This window comes from Petromyzon marinus, chromosome 9, assembly GCF_048934315.1.
Source record: "Petromyzon marinus isolate PM22_M1 ecotype Great Lakes invasive population chromosome 9, UKy_Petmar_22M1.pri1.0, whole genome shotgun sequence".
Lineage (NCBI taxonomy): Eukaryota > Metazoa > Chordata > Hyperoartia > Petromyzontiformes > Petromyzontidae > Petromyzon > Petromyzon marinus.
The window spans coordinates 9,376,003-9,398,435 of NC_133675.1; the positions used below are offsets into that span (position 1 = coordinate 9,376,003).

Genomic DNA, 22,433 nt, shown 5'->3' on the forward strand with positions numbered 1-22,433 from the left:
GTGAGATATTCTTATTTTCACGATATCTCCTGGGGAAATTTAGGGTTTTTTTTCTCTACCGTATGAGCAAGAGTGATGGGAAATGTGAAAAAGCTGACAGTCTCAGCGCCAGTCGTAACTTTTGCCATTTCACTCTCGTCAGTACCAGACTGTCCAAGCAAATGTCACCCAATTTACATAATATGCCACATTGTGTAAATACCAGACTTAACATTAATGTCTGCAATTCATTGGTGTATTTAGTGACAAAGCTACTTGGGTGAAATTGTTTGGTTGATATTACAATAACAACAATAGCCATCATTATTATTATTATTTAAAGCACTTTGTCCATTCGCTGCTGGATGAAGGCCTTCACACCCCTTAGCAACGGAGCCTTGTTGCTACAGGAGGTACTCTACTCTATCCGTGCACTCTTACCATGAGGAAACAACCAATGGCATGCCGACACGCACTGCTGGGCCACACAAAAACGCAGTCGGTATAAATGTTCTACTATACACGTGCATTGTCAATGAGTTTGAATGAATGCACCCTAAGGTGGAGGCCGCTCGACACTACTACTGTGCCCCGTCGACGGCCATCGCTGCTTGATGAAGACCTCCCCGAGTATTCACGGTCCCGCGCGGCAGTCTGTCTCGCACCTGCGCACGAGATGATTTCGTGGCTCCATCTCTGTGGCGGAACCCACGTGCTCTCAGAAAGCGTTTACCTCCTTTGGCTCACAATCCGACAGTAGCCTTATCCCCGCAGTGATGTGTCCTGGCCAAGCCCCCTTATTTATTCCTAACATCACCATCGGCATCACGGTTTCGTCGTCCTTTTTGCCGCACCTCCGATTAGAATGGTTGGCCACGTATGATTAGAAAGAAGTTCAACATACACACATGGTTACCGTGAAACCACCACCTGGCTGCTATCACAAACTCGAAGATGTAATCTTAGGTCCTTCCATCGCTCGTTATCCTTGTTTTAACTCAGACAATATTCCCCTTTAATCAGCTCGTGGAGACACGAATTCTACATTCTGCTTTTATGGATGATGTCTTCTGCACAGACAGGAGCTGTACGCAGGACATAATCATTCCAAAATTGAGCCAAGTTTGCCCAGATCGGTCACCCGGAAAATATGTTCGCAGCCTGCACACCACATCCACCGTATCTCTCGCCACGGCTGTGGCTGCTCGTCACGCGCCACCAGCCCCACTCTACCAAGCGACCCGGAAAACGTTCGGCGAAAAATTAAGCCCTGGGCTGTAGATACTTAATGCAATTCCGCAAGTGACAAAATGGGGAAAGCTTAAGCGACGTCCGCTGCACCTGAAAACCAAGTGGAGGAGAAGGAGGAGGAGGAGAGTGTGAATATAAGTCCCACGGAAAGGAAATATCAGCCAAAGCAACAACAAAAAATGTGTTGTCGTTGTTGAGTGTGGTAATACCTTCACTTGGTCCAGAATCACCAGAGGGCCGTTGACTCCTGACACCGTCTTGTACGCTACGGAAACGGGTGTGTGTGGGGGGGGGGGGAAACACACAGGGGGCAGTGAGAAAGGTTAATGTACTACTGCAGGGTACTCGTGGTGGGGGCAGTGCCGCGCGTGACGCGTATTGCACACGACAAGTGTGGCGCGCCGCTTCTGTCAAAGGTCACCAAGTGCCCAGCTGCTCAGAGCAAATTGGGGGAAAGCACATCTGCAGAGACCTCGTCATCTCCCGTTAAGGTGCCTTGCACACTTCCCACTTAGTCCGGGCCAGAACCTGCTGAGGCGGAGAAATTCAATTAAACAACTTCAAGTTCTAATCCTAATCAGAACCCCCCCCCCCCCCCACCCCCACCAGCTATGACGATCAATGCATTTGACACAGGGGCCGTGAGATGTGATGTTTGAAGCTGTGCTGCTTGGCTGAAGAGCAGTCATAAAAAAAATCAATGTTTCCTTATAAATGTCAGTGGCTGTGATTTCTGCAGCCCGGACTTAATTTTCGAAGTTTTTCTTTCTTTTGAGCAGCAGCGCGTCCGCGATCGCGATGCGTGTGCGGCGGGGTCGATATCCGCTCGCCGTTGGCGACAGAGCGATCTCTTAAGCAGGTGATGGGATAATTTCAACAACAGTCTGAATAGCAATTTTGAATCAGCTCATCGAACCTTTCGATACGCCCGATAAAACAAAAAAAAATCCGATGAGCGTGAGAATATGCGCGCGTTGCTTAATTAATCCATTAATTATTCCCGCATTGGCTGAACATTCAACATTGCACGGTGCGCTTCTGATTTTGTTTTGCCTAATCATATTCATGAGCGCGCATTCGCATGCGCGCTCACGCACTTTGGGGCTCGTCGTTGTTTGGCTCGATCGCATTAAAGCACCAACACAATTTGCGGTGGTGCCAACTGCCAAAGCTTCCACGGCGTGGCAAGGGGCGTCGTTCTTTCATCCCGTCGGCCGCCCGCCCGCCCGCCCGCCCGCCCGCCGGACGACGGCTCGGAAGGAGGACGTCGCCACCTCCGACGGACGTTCCACCTCTCCGCGCGAGCGCGGGGGCCATCGTCACCAACCGCGCGGGGACATTTCGCGGGCGTCCAAATCCGCCAGCATTGTCGTCGTCGCCGTCGACGCCCTCGCTCAACCTGCGCGGCTCAAGCGCGGAATCTCCGAGACCATCGGAAGCGATTAGGCCGATGAGAGGGAGCTGTCGAATAATGAGCGGCCGCTCGGCGGTTCGCGTGTGGCCAATTCGGCAAGCGCGAGGTGTCGGAGAGGAGGCGACTTCGTAATCTCGCCTTCTTCGGGAATTAGCCGCTCCCTTTCAGCCCGTTCCCAGTGGTAACTCCCATTCAGAAAATCCACAATGATCTGAGTGACAAAGAGGCCTGAAAGGCAAAGGAAAACACACAGGAAGTAAACACCCTCCTGCGCTGAAAACCCCATCCATCTGGTAAGTAATTAGCCACAAGCCAAACAGCTCCACCCCCCTCCAGCTCCGCTTGCGAACAGCTCATGTGTGGGCCGGACCACACATTCACAGGAGCCGTGAACAAAAGACACCCCCATTTTTGTTTTACCGTCACAATCGCTCCCCTTTAGCCGAGCGTGGAATTCCGATCCCGAACCGCAACAGCTCGGCATGGTCAATGCTCAATGGCCATCCCCCCTTGCCCTCTGCAATAGTTTAGGGTTCTTTTTTTTACTACTCCCGTACTCCGCGAGACGTTCCCGAGCCACCCCCCCACCCCGACATCCCAACCCTCCCACCTACGCGCTCCCCTCACGCCCACACGACACCCCCCCCCCCCCCCCCCGCACCATGTCCCCGTCCGCCACTGCAAGCAAATTATCAAATCAATTAGCAAACGAGGCCAGGACAACACGGAGGGCAATGGGGGAGAAGATAATGAGGTCGGTGTCAGTCTCACCCGTAGCCCTGCTAAAGAATACCCCTCTCAGGGGGAGCCGAGGAGCATTTAAAGGATTAGCCTGCCCCGACTCCACATTGCGCTCGCAACAAGATGCATTCAGCAGCCGGGCCGTGGGACCTGCCACTGACGCACAATTAGTCAGATTCGCCGAGAAAACGCCCCCGCATCCCTTTGTGTCTTCGGTGGGGGTCACGCCAAACGGGGACTGCATGGGATTTTTTTTCTCCTTCTCCTCCTCCTCCTTCTTCTTCTTCTACTAACGCCCGGGACTAAAAGGATTTGGCCGTGTCATGCTCCTGTAAGCCTGTCCGCCTCAAGGACACACAAGCTCTCCTCCGCGGCTCGCGCTCCTTGTGTAACGACAAGACGAAGGATATAGAAGAAGAAGGAGGAGGAGGGGAGGGGGGGTCGGGAGGACCCATCGCTCTGGAGAACTTTCTGAAAACAAATATTGACACTGCTAACGCCGCCAGCCGCCACCGCCCGGCGTGAAGATGACGCGAGGACAGCTATGTAAGTGGCCTGCCACCACAAAGGCGATTATGAACGCTGTGAGCGACAATCGTGGGTTTGGCCCCTGTGTCGAAAATAAATGGGGTTAACCGCGTTCTGCAGTTTTTTTGTTGTTGTTTTTCCTTCACTCTCGGGGTCACGATATACCCAATTCTATAGGCAGAGCACCGCCAATTAAGTAGGCACCTCTGCCCCACCCATTGAAAATACGAATTTAGTGGTTATTACGTATTTAAAACGATGGCTGAATTGGTATCGCTGCAAGCAGTAAAATCCCGTGGCATTCTGATCAGTGAACCACTTGGGCCCGAGTACTTGTTACGGCAGTTATTGAAAACACAAGCAGATAGGTCGTTAATCCGTCAAAATTTTAATGGCCTTTTGTGTTCACTGCAGCTCTGTCTACAAGATCCGCACGTTTCGTTTGTCGTGAAGAAATCGTCTATCGACGTCAATCGCTTTCTGGGATTGTTCGACAATAGCTGCTGAAGGCTTAAACTTGGGCTGACACTCAACGCGATATTTACTCTTAAAGCGCATCAGTTCGCGAGACACACGTGCGCCGTTTATACAAAGTGAAGCAAATAAAATGTGCAATATGAGATAATTTGTCTTTTTGATTGAAAGCTTTCGTGACTGCAGTGGTTCATATTCTTGGTTCTTTCGGTAAAGTCAACGGTAAAGCCGTTGGTTTTCACACCTGATGATGACTGTTTGTGTTACAGTCGAAACGTCGTGAGAATTGTATTGTTTTATATTTATTTTATTATTTTTTTGTTTCCCTTCAACGTGACTTTACCGAAAGAACCAAGAATATGAATTTGTCTTTTGTTCTGGTGAACTACCCAAGTTTAAATATATTGTAAGCGCGCAGGATGGTGTTTAAGCTTGACAATCTTAAGATTGTCCCGATTAAAATGTATTCCTGATTTTTTTTATTAATAGTGTTTTCCGTGTTGTGTTTTCACAGTAGAATGTGTGTTCTGCTTTGCTCAGCTTTATCAGAGGGGCTCTTTACAGCCCCCTGCAGTGGAGGCCATTTTTGCCAGTGACGCAAATTACGAACAACAATGAGGTATAACCCGCAAACACATCAGATCGCTACTTTTTCGAAAACAAATAAAAACATAAAAACTCTACTTAAATAATCCAGCAGTTCAGCGATGCAGGTTTCCCTGTCTGAACGAGTCTCTCTATAAACCGCAACACTAGCCTCAAGGTTATTTGTTAGCATCTAGCACTCACCCAAGTCCAAACCGGTGGAGGCTGTGGCCAAACTGGAGTGGGATGGCTTTTTGACAAGCGGGATCCTGAATTAAGTCCTCTGCAGTGCTGGTGTTGAATGCGCGCCCTGCCACAGTGTTGTCAAAGCACGGGCTGGATTTTTGTCTCGTTTATACAAAACAAGGGAGACCAATCATGGCAGTACGCCAGGCATATGTAGTACTAAACTAAAACTAAACTATATTTAACAGGTAAAGCGCGCCGAGCTATGAGCTCTCTATCAGAGGTGACGTGGCCACACATGATAACTCATTGAAGTGGCTTATACCATACGTGGTAATTTATAGTCGCCGCCAAATAATCCAAATGCGAGCTTCTAAATGTGAAGGGTAAAACCGGAGGGCCCGGAGAACAAACCACACGACCCCCTGGGGGGAGAGAGAACACGCAAACTTAAAATGAAGAGGCGTCAAGGTCGGGATCGAACCCATGACCTCCTGCGTCCTACCAACCTAGGGAAATCACATATTTGCACAGCGGCGCCCCTGGTAGCAAGACGGCCTGTGAAGGCAAGGCGTATGTAACGGGGTGATTTCATCAGCGGAACAAGTGTCATTTGCGAGGGCCATGATCGTAGCGGTAATGTTGGCGATGTTGTTGGAGGTGCAGCGGTAAGGGTGGTAATTATCGGTGTGGTGGTGATGTGGTTGTGGCAGTGCTGGTGGTGACAATCGTGACGATGTTGGTGATGGTTGCGGTGGTAACATCAGTGTGGTAACATCAGTGTGGTAACATCAGTGTGGGGAAAGGAAGTGTAGCGGTTGGTGCTACTAACCCGGCGGCCCGAGTTCGATTCCCACTCACGGCCAACACCAGTGACGAATATCTGAACTGGTCCAGGGCCTCCCCTAGGTCGACTCAGCCTCAAATAAATACCTCGTGCGCAGTGTAAACATCGCCACTGGGGAGACAAAAGCGGTTCGGCATGGCGCTGGCCACCCACCCTATCGTGAGCTATGCCAGGCATTATAAGTGCTACTCGCTAACAGCACTTGCCTCAACAGTCTGTTAAGGCTATACGAGGAGGGGGACCTTTGTCTTTGTTAACAATTGTGGTGGTTGTGGTGGTATAAGTAGCAGTGCTGGCGATGGTTGTGGTGGCGCGCTCGCGGTGTGCTTGTATAGAGGCGGTTGGCCACGCTTGATTCTTCACCCATGGCTGGAGCAGACTGCGCTCGGTGTGTTTTAAATGACGCGGCTGGAGATTTCTGGTGCGGGGGAGTTGAGGCAGCCAAGCTTGGCGGAGGTTTCGGGGTGGTTGCTCACATTTCTGGCTTTAATGAAGTGCTCACTAACGGCACTTGCGCAATCAGCCAGACAATCGGCTTTCAACGCTCGCCGTGAAATTCTGCACTTCACCCCACAGTCTGTTCAGCCGCACATTTTTGCAACTCGATTGACTTACGTGGGCAAAACATCGTTGCATAATAATGCTTAATTTTACCAACGCCAACTTATTATGACAACGAAAAGTACATGTACTTTGACTACTATATCATTCATGAATATTGATGCATCATTAAGCAAGGGAAGCCTCATATATATGTTGTAGAGTGGTGGCGCAGCGATTGACGCATTGCGCTGAGCCCAACAACTTGTTTTTTTTTATTTCGGCCATGGCCACCCCCCCTTCTCACCCCCCCCCCCAACCCCTTCACCACCTTAACCCGGACCAGCGTGGTGAAGTATGGACAATAAGCCCGCAGGACCAAAAAGCATTGGGGAGGCCTTCGTCCAGGAGTGGATAGACACCGGGCGTGTTTACAAAATGCAGCTGAGGCTTCCACGTGCAAAACTGTTCAAAGCCCACAAAACTTCCGGCTAATCTTCACTCCAATATGCTGTGCCCACCGTACAGCGCCCGGAGATGTAACGTGAGTGCCAAAACGGTGAACTTACAGTGCTGAAAGGAAGTATATGTTAACCTACTGTGTGCACATGCTGCAGCGACAGACACCATTGTGTCCGTTGTATATTTAATAGAGGCGTAATTATTTATCAATTAACACTGATTCTTGCAGTCACGATAGATAGATACATACATTGAATTAAGAGTGTAGGAATCGATGATATTCGATTCTTATACGCTGTAGGTGATGGGTTCTCCCGATCCCTTGTTGCCCCACTAGTGGCTGCTACATTCCCCGCAAAAAAAATCAAGTTTTTGCATCAAATCCTGGCTAAATTACAACAACTATTGGAACCACCAGGAAGTTAATTGTTATACCTCTGTTATTTAATAAAATAATCAAGTAACATGGCTCTTAATAAACGATTGCAGAATGTAGCAAAAGTTTCACCCAAACCTGAGCAAAGGTCAGTATTATATTTAACAAAAATTTCATTTGTGTGAATATGCAAAATATAATTCATACACTCAAATTAAAAGAATTCAAATTAATCTCACCACCAACACGCGGAGAAAATATTAACTTTTGTTTCCATTCAAATGCCACTGTAGAAGTACTTATTATAGACAAAGAAAGATTGACAATATTTAAAACCAAACATATCAGAGGCCAATGAAATGCCCCCTACTGTGTGGACTAGACGTCACTTTGAAGGGATCTCAGAAGGAGTTCTGTGATATCCACTTCTATTGGCCATTCTTTATCACAGAGGGTTGCAATGCTCTGCCTGCGAGGGGATTAGAATGGATGCTCCATCTCATGACAAAACATCAGTCGCACAGTTGGGTATAAACTTTGGAAAAAAAGATAAAATGATTCGAATTAATCCATTTGGACCGAAAGGTTTTTGGTGTTGTTATATATTACAAACCAAACACATTTCATTCGTAAAAAAAAATATCTGTCTCTCCACAAAAAAGAAACCCACAGTCATTCGGCTGCATGGCTTATTTTATCCATCAAGCATTAATTTCAATGAGCAAACTATGGAGCGGTTTTGGCCTCCGGGGGTCTCATCAGCAGAGCGAGCCTAGTTGAACGAATACCACTGCGTAGCCAGCTCTCGAACAAAACTCCGCGGGTAGCCTCTCTGCCCCATGGTACACACGCATGCCCCTTTACGGCCACAGGTAGCGAGAACACTCTGGCGTACACAGTCTGGGGGCGTGGGAGGGACAGCCCCCCCTCCTCCCTCCCTCCCTCCCTCCCGCCCGCATCTCCACCAAGGGAACGCTCCCTCTCAGGGGGCGTTAATTAAGGCAGGAAACAAATGAACCTTGAGATGGCATAACAGGCAATTTGCCCTTATTGCTGCAATTAATTCTCGCTAATCTTGCCACCATCCCCTCTGTGCTCGCAGCTGCGCGCACCAAAGGTTGTGGTGGGGGCGTCATGGGGTGGTGGGTGGGGTGCGAGATGGGGGAGGGGGGGGGTTGGTGGTGGGGGGGGGGCAGCAAGCGAGGGCAGGCCCATTGTGCTCGGCGCGGCGAGCCATGCCCTCTCCCCCCACCACCACCACCGCTGCCCATTGTGCGACGTGTCAATCGCGGCGCGGGGCATCAAAGCGCGGTCCGCGACGGAGCAGAGCGGCCCCGACAGGCGGCTCTAAAGCGTGGCGGGGAGCGGTCACCGTTCGACTAATTAGGGCGGCCCCGGTGCAGCGCGGAGGGCCGCCCGCTCCGGAGGCCCCCAGCGGCGCGGAGGGCAGCGGCGGAGGCAGCATTCCCGTGCAGTTCCCGCACACCTGCGTTCCCGGACGCTCCACTAACAAGCTCGGTGCCCCTTTGTGGGGGACGGCGGGGCCGGGGCTGAAAATCGAGAGCGCCCCGCGGGGGGGGGGGGGGCTAAGAAGAAGAATGAGGAGGAGGAGGCGGTGGTGATAGAGGAGGAGGTGGTGGTGGTGGTGTTGTAGAAGGGGGACGAAATGGCTCATTCAAGCGTGAGAAAGTAGTGGTCTCTGCGCACGCATTTCGCTTCCCAAAGCCGTGAAAGGGCCAATCACGAGCAGGGGATTGTGTGTTTTTCACGTTGTATTTCATTAATTATTTATCGCCCCCTCGCCCCCCCCCCGGACCACCCTTTACCCCCTCGCACCACCGCCCCTCTCATCTCCTTCTCAATCCCAAAATTGCAACTCGCAGGATTTATTTTATTATTGCGAGCGGAAATTGCTCACGCGCATGTAGCAGGGATGTGCTCTCCGCACTCACGACTACTCATGGGGCCCAGCTGCTGCAAATCTCTCGCAATCTCTGCGCGCTACAATCATCTGAAAAGTGAAACCAAGGTGATGATTAGAGAGAGAAAAAAGGTTGAGAACACGTCTTTTGTTAGCAGGCATACTTAGCAATACTTGTCTGCTATAACTCGCTCCCCACTCACCCATCTACCCACGCACCCCAGACTCCTTCTCCCCGCCCCCCCCCACCACTTCTCTCTCCCTCGAACCCCAAGCCCTACCTTCCCACCATCAACAGTCTTTCACATACGGAGTTCTGTTTGGATGATGACTCAATGCGTTCGTTTCTACCAATTTAAAACTGTCATTACGGCAACGTCGCACTTCCGCGTAATGTGAAACGCTTAGCGCCGATAACGTTACGGCGCGGCGCTTGATTGGCCACTCGATAAATCATTGCAACGTTTGTGGTCAGAAGGCCAGCTCTCTTTTAGCGGCGTTCAAACAATATTCGCGGCTCGGGCAAATGAACGCCGCGGTTTAACGCGTGACGCTCGCCAGTCGCGTTTACGCCGCTGACAATCACGCCCCAAAATCTAACCCATCATCCGCAACTCCTGCCAAGTTGCCCTTGAGTGGAATAAAGCTTTTTTAAAATATAAACGGGGAGGCTAAGAAAAAATAAACGGTTGTAAAGTATTCGAGAAAGCCAGAAGGAATCTGCCGCTTGTAAAATTGCTCCACTTTGGGACGTGACAGCTCTAATTGCGTTTTGACAGCGACCATGATGAAGGGGGCCGACCGCATCTGTGGCGTTGTGCTGTCATTTCACCGGCGGCCTGGGCTTATGAGGCTGCCCTGCCTTTGTGTACAGACACTGTGCCGTGTAGTTATGCCACGACAGGTAAGTAGCGGAATTAGCAAACGGTGACAGGCAAGGGGCCTCATTTTTGGGAAGAACCGCAAGAAAAATGCGTTAGTTGCAATTCTTTTGTAAAAAAAACATACTCTAATTAAAACTGTAAACAAAGCCACAAAGACGCACGCTTGCTTCACAGGCCAAACGTTGCTTAAGATCACGCGCAACTTCCACCGACACGATGACGTAAATCCCAGCTTACACATGGCCGGAGGTCTTTGCTCCATTCGGCACGGCTGCTGTGGGGTAACGGTTAACACGCTGGGACTTGCAATCCAAAGGGCTGCCAGTTCCATCACGCGGCCGCTGCTGTTGAAACGATCGGCAAGTTTCTTAAAACGCCATCCTCGCGTCTGTCCACCCGGCAATGTAAACGGGCGCACAACAATTTTTCAATCGGCAGGTCACGTGTGGTGGTGCCGACCTCTTCCGAGACGGCTGGTAAGCGTTGAAGAGTAGGCCAACATGCCGTCAAGGCGGGTGGGCACCTTCCAGAGGGCACTCTCCTAAAGCTCCCTCTAGTCGACCATGCGATTTCAGAGCTCTACCGTTTGAATGTGAGGAATAAGACGGTTAAAACGACGTGAAATCCTAATGAACAAAGCCACGTGTAGGTAAAACAAGTGCTGCTGTAATTACAACATAGCAGCTGTCGCAGCACAAAGTGACACAACTTGGCCAACAACTCCAGAAGAAGGTTCACTCGTGGTAATAAAAGGTTTCCCCACTTCAAAGCGAGCAACGATCTCGGTGAGATGAGCTCATGGCGTGTAAAGTTTGGTAAAAATGTAACTCCCGCAGGATTCCTAACCAGTAATACATTCATAAAGCGCGAGAAACGCATCGCCTTTGCAAATAACTAAAAGGAGACCACAGGACCGGCCGACCTTTGAATCCTGACATTAAAGCTGCTTTGTGTTTATCACGCCTCATGATTTTAGCCGCGGCATCCTCACTGCAAGCAGTGAGCGTCGCTTCGAAGTGTACAGGTGGTGGCACTGCACCAGGGCTCACCGACTCGAGAAGCCCAGGCACCTTGGGCTACGAAGATGGATGGGAGGGAGGAATAACATTGGACAGAGGGCCCATGTATATCCCTTGTACAGGGGTCTATGCCAACCACACTAAGTGTGGGATTCCGGGTTGGGCTGTCCTCTTGGTAATCCCATCTCTCAAGCTTCTGCCGGTACTATGCGAGGGTTGAAGACTGAAAACTAAGCAAGCCGGAAAACCACACGTGGGTTTACAAGCGGCCTGCGACAACGTACGCGTTACATGAACAATTGAGCTAATTTAACAAAAGGGAGCAATTTCATTATTCTTGTTTCAAAGCTAAAATAAATATATAGACGTGTTAATGGTAGGAGGAGGACAAATCATAAGTGTGGTGGAAAATGATGAGCATTGCACCAGACGCTGCAGGAATCTGCGCAGAGGAGCACTGGTAGGGGGCGGGGCTTTGGGGGGTGGTGAGGACCGGGGGGGGGGGGCGGCTGGAGTGGGGGGGGGGGATCGCGGGGTGTGAGGAGTAGCAGGAGGGGGGGGAACGGCAGCCCTGACATGACCCCGACCCACTCTTAGCTCGCGAGCCTTTGTGTCTGGGGATGTTAATTGGGAGCCGGTCACTCGGACAAAACTGCCTGGGTCTTGCGGGAGTGTGAAAACAGCCGTGAAGTGCTCAAGGGTTAGTGGAGTCATTAATGGGCTTAACACAGCAAAAACAGAAGGGAGAAACACAAGAGTCCTTTTTCCTCCCTGTCAGTTGCAGAGCACGGGACAAACAAGCCCCCCCCCCCCTAAAGCCCCCCCCCCCCCCCCATTTATGTTGAACCGCAAGTCGCCGCGGGCTTTCAAATTGCACGGCTGACCGTTAGGACTTGCCCTTGACAAGGCGCGAAGAATGGCTTCAACCGTGCCGTCACACCAGCGCCAGGAGTTGAACCGACCGAGGTGCGTGTGTGGCCCAACGCGAACACGTACGCTTGTTCATTTATAAGGGTTGCTGAGCGCGGCAACCGAAGGCCCAAAAGAGGCGATTGACGAGCAACAAGCGTCACGACGAAAGTTGCCGTGGGTTAGGGCAAAAAGACGTCTCTCGAATCGAACGAGGTTATGACGATAACTTTGGGTGCAGAGACGACGGGGAGGGAATTTGCAGCAGTGCAAAGGAAGGAGAACCCTGGTTGGACACAGTGTGGAGGAGATTAAACTGACAGGCCGAGTCCTCAACGTGGGTGGAGGAATCAATTGCGTGAAGCTCGCAAGAACCATGAAGTAGCAGTGATAGATGAGTGATAAGGAGGCGACTGCCTGACTGCCAACGATTGAGTGACGAGTATACAATGCTGGAACGGCCTACCATTCACAGGTTGAGTTAGTGATTATAACAACAACAAAAAAACCACGATCAGTTAGTCTTGAACTCGCATCAGCGAATGTTTCCCAGAAACACGTGGTGAGTTTGTTGTGCACAGTACGTACACACCAGGATGATGCAAGCATTGTGCTGTTGCTATTCACAGTTTTGACCCTTTGTCAATTCACTGTTGGATAAAGGCCTTCCAAAGCCACGTTGGTCATAGGGGCTGTTTGGCCATACTTCACTATGCTGCTTAGTGAGGGTTGGTAAATGGAGGGGAGCAGGACCAGTTCAGGTATCACTCACCACTAATGTTGGCCATGAATCAAACTCAAGTTGCCAGGGTTCATAGTGCAGTGCGCATAATTACTTAACACCAGTTGATTGGCAATTACGTAAACTGCACGAAAAGTGTATTTATTAATGTAGCTTGCATTTACTATTTTGCCCACACACAATGCGTGTTACTGACACATGAAAGGCAATTTTTTGTTGTTTATCTAAAAATCTATTTGACATTTTCCACTATAATTTGCTATGGAGCAACACCATGCCAGGCTCCTGCATATTAACGGTTTCATGTATTGTAACCGCCTCGTTATTCCAATTATCACACCAATACTTGACATTCCTTAATTTTCTTTGTATTATTGTAAGTGCATGCGCTAATAGGACATTACTCATTTCCACTTTTCTACCCTTCAGCTCGCGTGTATTTCAAGACCACGCTCTTTCATCCTCTCCCCCCATGTCGTCTCACGTCCACTCAACAAAGTCTATCTTTGAGCCACTGCCAATGTTGGTGTGATCAAAACAACCCCAGAAGTGACACGTTCCTAATATGTAGTTATGTTAAACTTCTTTCGCACCGTACATAGCCAACCGTGCTAATCGGAGGTGTGGGGGATGGACAACAAGCTAAACACAAAAAATCAGTTCTGAAGAAACGAGTTTGCAATCGAATTGTTAAAGTGCATAGCTCCAGTGGCTTCCTAATATAAAAAGGAAGAGTGTTCCAGGTGGCCGTATTTGTATTTTACCAGATAAGGCCCATTTAATTATATATATCTCTTTTTCAGAAGCGACCTGTCCCACAATTGATAGCTCAACGAAGTGACTTATCACGTGGAAATTTAGAGCAGCCGAAAAACCGGAGGGTCTGGGAGAACACTCCACATGACCACAAGGAGAACACACAAACTCCAAATATACAGCAGGCGTTAGGGGTCGGGATCGAACCCACCACCTCCTGCATACAAGGCGAGAGATTCAACATCTCGCCACCGCGGCAACTGCTAGCACAACGATAAGAAAGTGGGCAACTCCACAACCGCATCCACTGCATTGGCATCGGATGCAGTTAGTTAGTTAATTAGTTAGCATGCTGAAGTAACATGTTATTTAATCTTGAATTTGCATCCATCGATTGATGGATTCAAAACAAAATTTTGGATGCACATTTCTTTGCAATCTTTGGAAGGACGTTGATCAACCAGGTAAAGTGTTCACTGTTGTGTTGGCCGACTCTCTGAGTTGCATTACATTTCTAATTTTGATCTTTTTTCTTTTTTTCTTTCTCTCTCACCTTGCTCCCTCTTTTAATTTCACCCCCACCCTCTCGCCCGTTACGGCAGCCCCTCCCCTCCCTGCCTCCCCCCCTCGGATCGATATAATGCCCCGTCACAGCGGCTTGTTCCTCTCTTTCCCACCTGATGACGATTGCTTGTTGTTGCGATAGAAACGTCGTGATCTATTATTTACTTTTCTATCTACGCGCCTCTACCGAAAAAACCAAAGAGTATAATATGTTATTTGTTGATGAAATTTATTTGGTGATTTATTTACAACAATAATAATAATAATAAACTAAGATGTCACTCAAGTGTCCTGCCATACCTATGACAAGCTACATAATTTGGAGATAAACAACAGAACTTTACTCCTTTGTGTTCTATTGCAAGTGAGAGAATGGGTTAGCAAGCAGAGCTAAGGTGGACTGTCTGGCTTTACTATCGGTGTGCATCCTCACAATGGAACGCGAGCCCACAGGTCACTGTGACATTGCCCGTTTGTAAGGTTAACAGAGGACTGCCACATTGCGAGGAGCAGATTCGCCAAAAGTCGGTGTGCTTCTTGTTATTATTAGTATTATAAATATGTGCGTCTAGGCGACGAAACTATACATCAGCAAGCCTCTTGATCTTTATGGGGAGAGATAAAACATTTGTTAAAATAAGGTCTTTATGTGTTGCTATTGAGAGTCATCGGGAATACAATACTTGCGGACGATTTTTATGTGCCGAGACAAACGGACATCTATTTATTTACCTCATTGCTCATAATGAGCCGGGGCAATACTTACAGTATTCAGTGTTTTGTTATATTGAACAGAGCTCCATTAGGTGACCCAGCAGTATTTGTTGAATAAGCTTGACTCTGCTGATGGGACCCAACATATTGATACTTTTATTGTTTCCCTTCAACGTGACTTTACCGAAAGAGCTAAGAATATATATTGATGCCAGTTTTAGAATTTACTTATTTAAGCAAATTATGCTGTATTAACATTTCTATGGAAAGTTACAGTACTGAAACAAATATTTAACGTCAGGATAGAGCAGAGGTTGCTTTATTGCATGTCAAACGTAACTCTCTACAGATAATGTGACCTTTAATCCACGAGCATATGATGCCAGCGGTGAGATGCTCCCGGCACGGTTTGGTTGAAACCAGCTTTTTTTTCCATTTGACTGAAGAACAGATCTAGACGAGGCCGGATCCCTCTCGTATGTATTTACACAATCCTGTGCAAAACTGGCCCGAGCAACCAAGAACCCCACCGAACAAACCATGGAATGCCTTCAAAGTGTGGGAGGGAGGTGGGGGAGCAATCCAGCAATGTCAAACATTGCATATTACATGCATTTTCTCTAGTAGATGTCAATACAATACCAATGATCAGAGGTCTTAACCAAAGGGGGTTGATTACCCCCACCTACGTCGCCCTCCCACGGTAGTTGCAGATTTACATCCAGAGAAAGCCATAACACCGCTAATCCACGATTTTTTTTGGATGCGCTCGTGTGAGCTGGATATAAGCACACCCCCACCGGGGGAAAGGCTGGGTGGTGTGCTTATATTAGAAATAGTGTGATTGTGTGGAACATTGCCCTTTGCCTTTAGAGTGTAATGAAGTGTTGCTTATATGGGAACTGTGCTTGTTAATATTCTAAGGGTGGGCTTAACTCAAGATGTAAAACAACACATTACATTTTAAACCACCCATTTTTGCATACAGTGTAGGACAACTTCAACAACAAAAAATGTTTTGGTGACTGATAAACAATAATTAATTATATTAATTATAATTACAGCCCTATGTCAAGATGCAACAGACAAAACAATCGTTGAATAGGCTTACAAACGTAGAACACACACATATATAATCTCATTGCTTTGTTAATCCCTTGTTGGATGAAGACCTCCCCTCACCTTGTCGGTCGTGTGGGTTATTTGACCATACTTCACCACGTTGGTCAGTGTGTTTTAGTGAGAACAGAGGCGGCCCAGGACCCGTTCAACTATCACTCGCCACTGATACCAGCCATAGCTAGGAATTGAACTGAGCTGGGTTCAGAGTGCAGTGAGCTAATCACTGCGCCACCACTCCATTCGACTGTTCCATACAATTATACACATTCATAATTAACACCCATAGATGCTTTAACAGCACCAGGAAGTTCTGATAGGTTGTAAAATTAAATGTGTTTGCAAGTTTTTTAAACTGTTGCAAATACCTAAGTCAGCTATTCAAGTACAGTATAACCTTTAATCTCACGTAAATGCTGTTAACCAGTGTATGAAGTCTAGTTACAGTGCACATAAACAAACGTAATAAATAATCTGAACATTGATGCACACTAAAATAAATAATAATTTATTGCCCTTGGTCAGTGCGCTGCTGGATGAAGCCCTCCCCACGCTGCCCCAGTCATGGGGGGTGTATTTAACCATACTTCACCACGCTGGTCAGTTGTGGGTTGGCCAAGCCTGGCGCAGGGCCAGAACCGATTGAGATATCACTTACCACCGATGTTAGCCACAGCCGGGAATTAAAACTCAAGTCACCGGGACAATAAGAACAGTGGCTAACCACTGCACCACCGCTTCCCCATATTGCACGCACGCACAAGCACAGGACTATACTCTGCAGTACAGTATTCGGGTGCTTCCAGAAAAAGTAACGGAGCATAGCGAAAACATATGCATTAAACACGGGGATAACATTGGCTCTTTTATATCTCGCATATTTGTTTCGTGTGTAAAAGCGACAAGAGACCCTACAAGCCCGAATGCCGGTGGTGATGAGTAGTGTTAAGTTTCGTGATCGGTTAGGCTGGGTCACGTGCTGTTATTCCATTACCGTGCAATTGGCCATGGTTCTCTTAATTGATCCAGTGGCACAATGGTTGGAACGCCATACTCAACAATTGGAAGGTCGCGAGTTCAAATGCCGATCAAGGGTCAACTCGCCCAATAATGCGTCATTGGTCGATAAAATCAGTACCACTTTGTGTGAGGTCAGTAACACGATGTGCGGAGAAGATTATCTCTTGCATGGGAATGTGAAATCTCCACCACTGGCTTGGGGCCATCAGTCGAGATGTCAGCAGCCACATGACTAAATCTGAGCAAATAGATCATACGTTGACTTGTGGCTTTATTTTTGGAAAGAGCAGCTACAACCACGTTGACCCGAGTTCGATTCCTGGCCACGTCTAACATCAGTGGCGAGTGAAATCAGAACTGAACATGAGCCTCGCCGAGGTCGACTCATTAAAAAAATGAGTACCTGTGTGCGGCAGTGGTATCAGATCACCTGGAGCTTTAACCCTCACCTGGGCCCGAACCCGGGCATGCATCAGTGGTGAGTGTGACGCCCTTACCAAAGCCCCATCCCGCACAATTGTTTGATTGGTATTTTATTATTTGAATAAGTCATTGTCAACCCCGACCTATGTGACATTTCAGTCCACAGGTCGGTCAGCCAATCAGTTCACTCAATTAATATTTATTTTATATCAATAGAGAATAACAACAAATTTGAGACAGCTATCATTTTCAATCTCTTTTCACAATCCTGTAATCGGAGCAATAAAAGTCATCTGTTTTCAATGTAATAACAAAATGCGAAGATATAAGTAATTTTATTTACATATTGTCAAGTTAGAGCAATTTAAATTAACCGTGGTCAGTTTTTTGTATTTCGTTACTCCCACCTCTTTGGTGGCGCTATTATTCGTCATCCGAACTTCTTCCGCCGTTTCAGTTCAACGCTTATCTCGTACACGGAAAATCCCGTTGAGCCAGTCTGTTCGGTGGCAACGGCCGGTAAGCCACGAACAATCGAGTTATTATTGGGGTGCAAAGTAGCCCCAGCCACCAGCCAGCCACGAAAGTCGAGGCACATTATTTTTTAAATAGCAGTATGACACAGTGCAGTACATACACACAATGTTTGGCCAACCTCATCAATGGACTGCGGTCTCAAATAATGCGACCAACTTCACTTAGTCTGAGCGTTCATTCAAACTCCGTTCATCGCTGTCTCGTCATAGTCAAGTCACGTGCGCTGTGTGCCCTCTGTTGAGTCGTCGTCACGCTCGGCGATTCTCGTCCACTCTCAGTCATCGTTGACCAAGATAACATTGTACAGTGCTAACGAAACTAAACCTATTGTTCTTACGAGGTAAAGCCCACTGAGCTACATAGCTCTTTTTCAGAAGTGAGCTGGCCGCAAACGATAGCCCAATGAAGTTACTTTATCACGCGGTCACATGTAGCAGCCAAATACTTCAAAAAAAGCACGTGTCTAAATCCACCAAATATACAGGCATCAGTGTCGGGCAGCGAACAACACGACCTCATGTATACCAACTGAGGTGGTTAGCGTCTCGCCACCGCAGGGAACTCACTCAGTCTGGGCTGTGAGATGTAATTCCTCGTCACGGCCTGCACGTGCTCCCTGGCCGCAGCGGCGGCTCCATTCCCCGCGAGCCTCGCCTCGTGCTTGCCCGGCATGGTGAAGTGACGACCACGTTGCTGACGATGACGGCGATGATGAAGACGACGGTCAAGATGATGACGACCAACGGCGCGCCGACGATACCTCTACAACAGCGACGCGCCGACGCTATGAAGGGGTTAGAAAGGAAATGTGGCGGTGAGAATGAACTGGACTGGGCCACGAGACGTCGACAAGAAGGAAAAAAAAGGGGAGGAGGGGGGTCGTGTGCGGTTAGGCGATCTTCAACCTCTGCGGACTTGCCTAATATACCTGCCACGGAACCAGACGCGTCTACCTTGAGCCAGTCCTCAAGCCCTGGCTGAGCTCACTCGCTCGCCCACCCACTCGTTGTACCGTGAGCCCGACCCCCACTCCCCTCTCACCATCAGCCGTCGGTCATGTGCGCAGTAAACACGAGTTAAACATTGCCCCACGCCTGGCTCAGAACTATAAACACCGCCGTGTCTCTTGAGCCACCACTCTGGCCGGGCGAAACTGGCAGCGAGAGATACCAATCAGTCAAACATCCATTCGCTTCAGCGCTGCTGCAGCTGTTGCTGGAGAGCAGATTGCCTATCGGGTTGTAGTGCGTGTGTCTTTGTTTCGCCAGTGACAATTATCGGAACCGTCGTGGGCCTCTCCTAGGCCGACTCAGCCTCAAATGAGTACCCGGTGCGATGTGTGTGTAAACATCACCGCTGGGGAGACAAAGGCGGCCGGGCGTGGTGCTGGCCACTCACTCCCTCGTGTGCCGTGTCGGCCTTTATAGGTGCTGCTCGCTAACAGAGCACTTGCCCCAGCAGCCTGTTTAGGCGACACGGGGGGATCTTTGTTTCGTGTCAACAGTGGCTCAGTGGTGACGCACAGGTGACGTGTATCTACCTCTGTGCCATCTCAAGCCAGTTCATCCACAACAGCTGCATGGGTCTGTCCCGTGACCTGCCAGCGAGTCTTCAAGCGACGCTTAATGTGGTCTCGAAATGCACCTAGCCTGGCACAAACGCTGTAGTGACGTCGTCGACGCATTTTGCCGAATGGCGGCTGTTGCGGGTAAACGTCGCCGATCGTGGAGACAAAGGCGGTCGGGCGGTGTGTCCTGGCCACACCACCCACGCAAGTGCGAAGTGACGGCCTTAATAGGTGCTCGCAAATAACACTTGCCCTGACAGTCTATACTGGGGGGGGGATAGGACTTTGTCTTTTCTTGGTTGTGTGTAAGTCATTAGTCACGTGTGTCATTCCGTGCTGGGGTGGAGCGGTGGCGCAGCGCTTAGCGCACCCTGCTCTATGAACGTGGTGCCTTGAGTTTGATTCCCGTCGGCGCTGTGAATATGTCCGTGAAATGCAGTGGACAGGTAAATATTATAATGTGAAGTACTGTACGTGTTCCGTGCCGAAATGAGGTTACCCTGAGCGCCTGCGTGTCAATTAATGGGCGCCACGGTGGTGAGATGTTAACTACCTCGCCTGGTATACAGGAGGTCGTGGGTTCGATCCCGACCCTGGCGCACATTTAGAAACATGAGTTTTGAGTATTTGGCTGCTATACATTTCCACATGATAAGCCACTTCGTTGAGCTATCGTGTGTGGCCAGGTCGCTTCTGATAAAGAGCTACATAGCTCAGTGGGCCTTACCTGGTAAAGTAAAAATACAAAGTTAATAATAATTTAACAAGTAAGTTACGGAACAGAAATCGAGAGAATAACGATTTCGATTCCATGATAAACCTCATCCTTGATCTCATACGCCAACCCATCATGCATGCTTAATCCACAAGCCTCATTATTTCGCACCACATCGCCAAGGCTGTCTGGCTTGAGTGGAGAGTGATATGTGAACCGGTCTCTACAAGCCCAGATACCCTCAACCCTAACCCCGCAACTTCACCAACCGGCACTGACCAGCGTGGCGAAGTATGGTCAAACAACCTTTTACAGCTGATAACGCGTCCAGCAATTAAACTCGTTTTTTTTGTAATGAACATTCGGCGGAAACATCCGTTTTGAGAACAATAACTGCTCCAGAAATAATGACTCTTACACGCATATATATTGCACGTCTTTCTCAATCATTGCGCCATAAATAAAACAACAACAAACACCTGAGGAAGGCTACTTGTGTTGTGGCCGAAACGTCGTGAGAATTTTATTGTATTATGTTTTATTTTTATCACGTGACTTTACCGAAAGAACCAAGAAGATGAATCCCTGCAGTCACGAAAGCTTTAAATCGAAACACCAATAAGTCCAGATATTCAGCGGGGCATTTTTTCAAACGACAGTACTGTATTTCTAGTTATATACAAGCATACTGTCTATATATACGGTACAAGGTGGTCCATATGTCCTGTGACTCCCATTTAATGCTCTAAAACGTAATATTTTTCAACGGTAAGGTTTATGTAAAACATTTAATATGCAAAGGGACAAAAAATTGTTGGGGGTCAATTAATCGGGGTGGTCACAAGACATTTGGACCACGCTGAACATGAGTTCGATTCCGGGCCACGGTTAGCATCAGTGGCAGGTAAAAGGCACCTGAACTACTGCAGGACCAGCTACCATGCTCGCTCCAACCTGCGCGGACTAGCGTGGTGAAGTATGGTCAAACAACCTCTATGGTGTGGGGAGACTTCATCCAGCAGTGGATTGTCACAGGACTGCAAATTAAATTATTACAGTGTGTGTGTGTATATATACATAGCTGGAAACCAAGCGTATGGCGGATCAAAGATAAACCTAACCAGTTCATCTTCTTTGGTTCTTTCGGTAAAGTTACGTAGAATGAGAACAAAATAATAAAATAAAATAAGATACAATTCTCACGACGTTTCGGCTACAACACAAGCAGCCTTCATCATTTTATTATTTTATTCTCATTTTACGTGATTTTACCGAAAGAATCAAAGAAGATGAATCCTTGCCGTCACGAAAGCTTTAAATCGAAACCTAACCGGTTGTTCTGCTTCTCAGTCAGACTTCGATCGGATCAGTTACAAATATATTAGCAGACGAGAATCTGTTAAACCACTGAATAAATACAATAACACTGATGTCGTTCGGCCGATGGGTGCTTTCCCTCGAATACAACGCGTAACGAATCTTGTACATCCTTGCTCTACTGCCCTGAACGGGTCCCGTTGTGTTTTGCAGGATGTCCATTAAATTATCCAAATGAGCAGGGAAATGTTTGACAGGCCACACAGCCTGCTGATGAGACTCAGAAACCGTTAACCGGTTCAGAGTTTTCTGCTTGAAAATCGTGCCGCTTTATTTTTGTGGCGGTTAGGGGCCGTCCATAAATGACGTCACGCGATTTTGGACGATTTTTGACCCCCCCCCGCCTCGTCACACGGCGTCACAAAAAGTCAGACCCCCCCCTCAAATATGACGTCACAAAGCTCTGCCCCCCCCCCCCAAATAAAAAAAATATTGAAATCGCTTTAAACTATTGTCATTGTAGTGCGTATTTAATATGGCGCTGCACTCTGATGTTGTAGGAGAAAACATTAAAAAGTCTATTTAATCAAGTAGAACGTGTTGTCTATATTTATTTAAAGTTGCGCATTTTGATGTGACGTCACATTTCTCAACCCCCCCCCCCCTCGTCACACATCGTCACAAATGTCTGACCCCCCTCCCCCCTCCCCAGGTGCGTGACGTCATTTATGGACGGCCCCTCATTGCATTATTTATTTAGCACAATTAGCAGTGCGGTGGTGCGGCGACTAACGCACCGCGTTACGAAACCGAGCAACGGTGATACCTGAACCGCTTCAGAGC

General features: G+C 48.3%; 1 protein-coding gene across 1 annotated transcript in view; it reads right to left on the bottom strand.

Moving 5' to 3' along the window:
* The window catches only part of LOC116940570 (V-type proton ATPase subunit B, brain isoform), a 36,794-nt gene extending 17,428 nt beyond the window's left edge, over positions 1-19,366 (bottom strand). Inside the window, exons 1-2 of the mRNA XM_032950546.2 lie at positions 18,558-19,366; positions 1,440-1,495 (exon numbers count right to left, since the gene is read on the bottom strand). Coding sequence (XP_032806437.1) covers positions 1,440-1,495; positions 18,558-18,663 — 162 coding nt within the window. The 5' untranslated portion in view covers positions 18,664-19,366. The remainder of the gene's footprint in view (positions 1-1,439; positions 1,496-18,557) is intronic.
* Positions 19,367-22,433: the final 3,067 nt, after the last annotated feature.